The sequence below is a fragment of the Acanthisitta chloris genome, unplaced genomic scaffold, assembly GCF_000695815.1.
Source record: "Acanthisitta chloris isolate BGI_N310 unplaced genomic scaffold, ASM69581v1 scaffold17482, whole genome shotgun sequence".
Taxonomy (NCBI): domain Eukaryota; kingdom Metazoa; phylum Chordata; class Aves; order Passeriformes; family Acanthisittidae; genus Acanthisitta; species Acanthisitta chloris.
Genome location: NW_008658988.1, coordinates 11,042 through 11,877, shown reverse-complemented (window position 1 = coordinate 11,877; position 836 = coordinate 11,042). Strand labels below are relative to the sequence as shown.

The window sequence follows — 836 nt, the reverse complement described above, 5'->3', positions numbered from 1 at the left end:
ATAGAAAATCTCTGTGTGTCCTCACACACCCCCAGAGCTCACACATGTTCGTGTGTTCTCTCCCACATGTTCCTGTGTGTCCTCACACACACACACACTCACCCCAGATGAAGTGATTTGATCCTAGAGGAAAACTTTGGCCGTTCTTGTGCTAACACAGCTACAGACTGAAATCACCGTGGGACACACAGCACAGCGATTTATTCAAACGGACAAGGGCCCTAAAGAATCAGAATAACAATAAAAAGAATCATCATAACAATTATATATAGAGAGAGATATATATATATAAAAAAAAGGGAAATTCCAACCTGTTCAGGACCAAAAAAAAAAAAAAAAAAGGAAAAAAAAAAAAAAAAAGGAAAGGGAAAAAAAAAAGAGTTAAATTAAATGTTCATGGAATTCAAGTCCTCGACTGGGGAACTGAAAGGAAATCTCCCTCCTTTTGTTACTCAGCACTGTCCCAGCCATCCAAATATGAAAAGGCTCTTAAACTTTGAGGTTGCTTTGTCGACGCAAAGGGCAAACCCTTCTCGCCACTGTTCCTCCTCGAGACACAAACACTTCGCCAGCAGAGGGGATTGCAAAAGAGGTTCACAACAAGGGATTTCCAGAGAAATACTGCAGGCGGTCTCTACTTAATTTTTTTTCTTTCATTCTTCTGTTCTGAAACCAGATTTTAACCTGTCGGTCAGTGAGATTTAACATCCTGGATAACTGGAGCCTTTTTTCTTTGTTTATATAGACATTGAAGAAAAATTCTCTCTCTAGCTCTCTGATCTGGAATTTCGAATAGGGACATCTCTTCTTCCTCGTTCTGGGAGCACCTTAAAAGA

General features: G+C 39.8%; 1 protein-coding gene across 1 annotated transcript in view; it reads right to left on the bottom strand.

The window, feature by feature from the left end:
- Positions 1-594: 594 nt before the first annotated feature.
- The window catches only part of HOXC11 (homeobox C11), a 2,322-nt gene continuing 2,080 nt past the window's right edge, over positions 595-836 (bottom strand). Inside the window, exon 2 of the mRNA XM_009069233.1 lies at positions 595-827. Coding sequence (XP_009067481.1) covers positions 595-827 — 233 coding nt within the window. The remainder of the gene's footprint in view (positions 828-836) is intronic.